The 1,121-nt window shown below is 37.2% G+C and overlaps 1 protein-coding gene across 1 annotated transcript in view; it reads left to right on the top strand.

Moving 5' to 3' along the window:
- LOC143022964 (uncharacterized) overlaps window positions 1-489 on the top strand; it is a 1,368-nt gene extending 879 nt beyond the window's left edge. The window contains exon 1 of the mRNA XM_076181391.1: window positions 1-489. This exon is cut by the window's left edge and continues 879 nt beyond it. Within this exon, the coding sequence (XP_076037506.1) occupies window positions 1-489 (489 nt within the window).
- The last annotated feature ends 632 nt before the right edge of the window (window positions 490-1,121 follow it).

The raw sequence follows: 1,121 nt of genomic DNA, 5'->3' as shown, positions 1-1,121 counted from the left end.
ACAGACGAATTCATAGATATCCTTAGAAATACTACCCCTCAAGGAATCTTGGCTTCGTTAGATGTAGAGAGCTTATTCTCTTCCGTGCCTGTGGATGAAACAATTCAAATCATCCAACGAAATGTCTTTAACCATGAGACTTTGCCCCCACCTAAGGTACCACGCCCGATCCTTGAGGACATGCTGCGTGCCTGCACAAAAGAAGCACCCTTTAGATGCCCTTCAGGTAAAATTTATTTCCAGGTTAATGGTGTCGCAATGGGCAGTCCATTGGGAGTACTTTTTGCCCAAGCTTACATGTGCCATGTTGAATACTCCGTCCTAAGTTCCATCAACCCTTCACCAAAAATGTATTTAAAAAACGTAGACGACATCTTTATTGACGTAGACAGAGACGAACAGCTTGATAACCTTAAGAGGGCTTTGGAAGAGAACTCCTGCCTACGATTTACTATTGAAAAGAGTTTAGAGAATAAAATTCCTTTTTAGACGTGTGGGTAGATGGGTCAGATGGTATTTTCACCACAGATGTTTTCGGAAAACCTAGTGACTCAGGAAGATGTCTAAAGTATATGAAAAGTGTGGTACGGGCTTACATTAAAAGGGCCTTAAAAATTTGCTCAAATTGGTCTCTTCTTCACCAAGCATTAAACAGGATAAAAGAAATCTTAACCAATAATAGCTTCCCGTTGAAAGACATTGATAAAGAAATAAAAACTAATATGGATTTAGCCAACACCACCGTTTTAGATGAAAGTATAAGTCCAATAATATTATCCTTTATTACAAGAACACAATGTCTTCAGCTTATTAAAAATATGAAAAGGTTCTGAAAGAAATAATGAAAAAGAATTGTAAACCTACAAAAGAAGGGGATAAGCTTAACTTGATAATTTATTACAGGAACCCCAGAACATCATCTCTAGTCATGAAGAATAATCTGACAGCACACAAGGATAGATTAAAACAGAGTAATATTTTGTACAAATATACTTATAATTTTAACAAAGACGGTGCGCTTTGTACAGATGAGTATATCGGATACACAATACAAACGCTTTCACAAAACCTCACACACCACATGCAGAACGGGGTGATAAAATTACACATGACGAAATCTC

This window comes from Oratosquilla oratoria, unplaced genomic scaffold, assembly GCF_046742065.1.
Source record: "Oratosquilla oratoria isolate Oo_2021 unplaced genomic scaffold, ASM4674206v1 SCAFFOLD245, whole genome shotgun sequence".
In the NCBI taxonomy this organism is placed as follows: domain Eukaryota; kingdom Metazoa; phylum Arthropoda; class Malacostraca; order Stomatopoda; family Squillidae; genus Oratosquilla; species Oratosquilla oratoria.
This window is presented reverse-complemented; position numbering and strand designations above follow the sequence as displayed.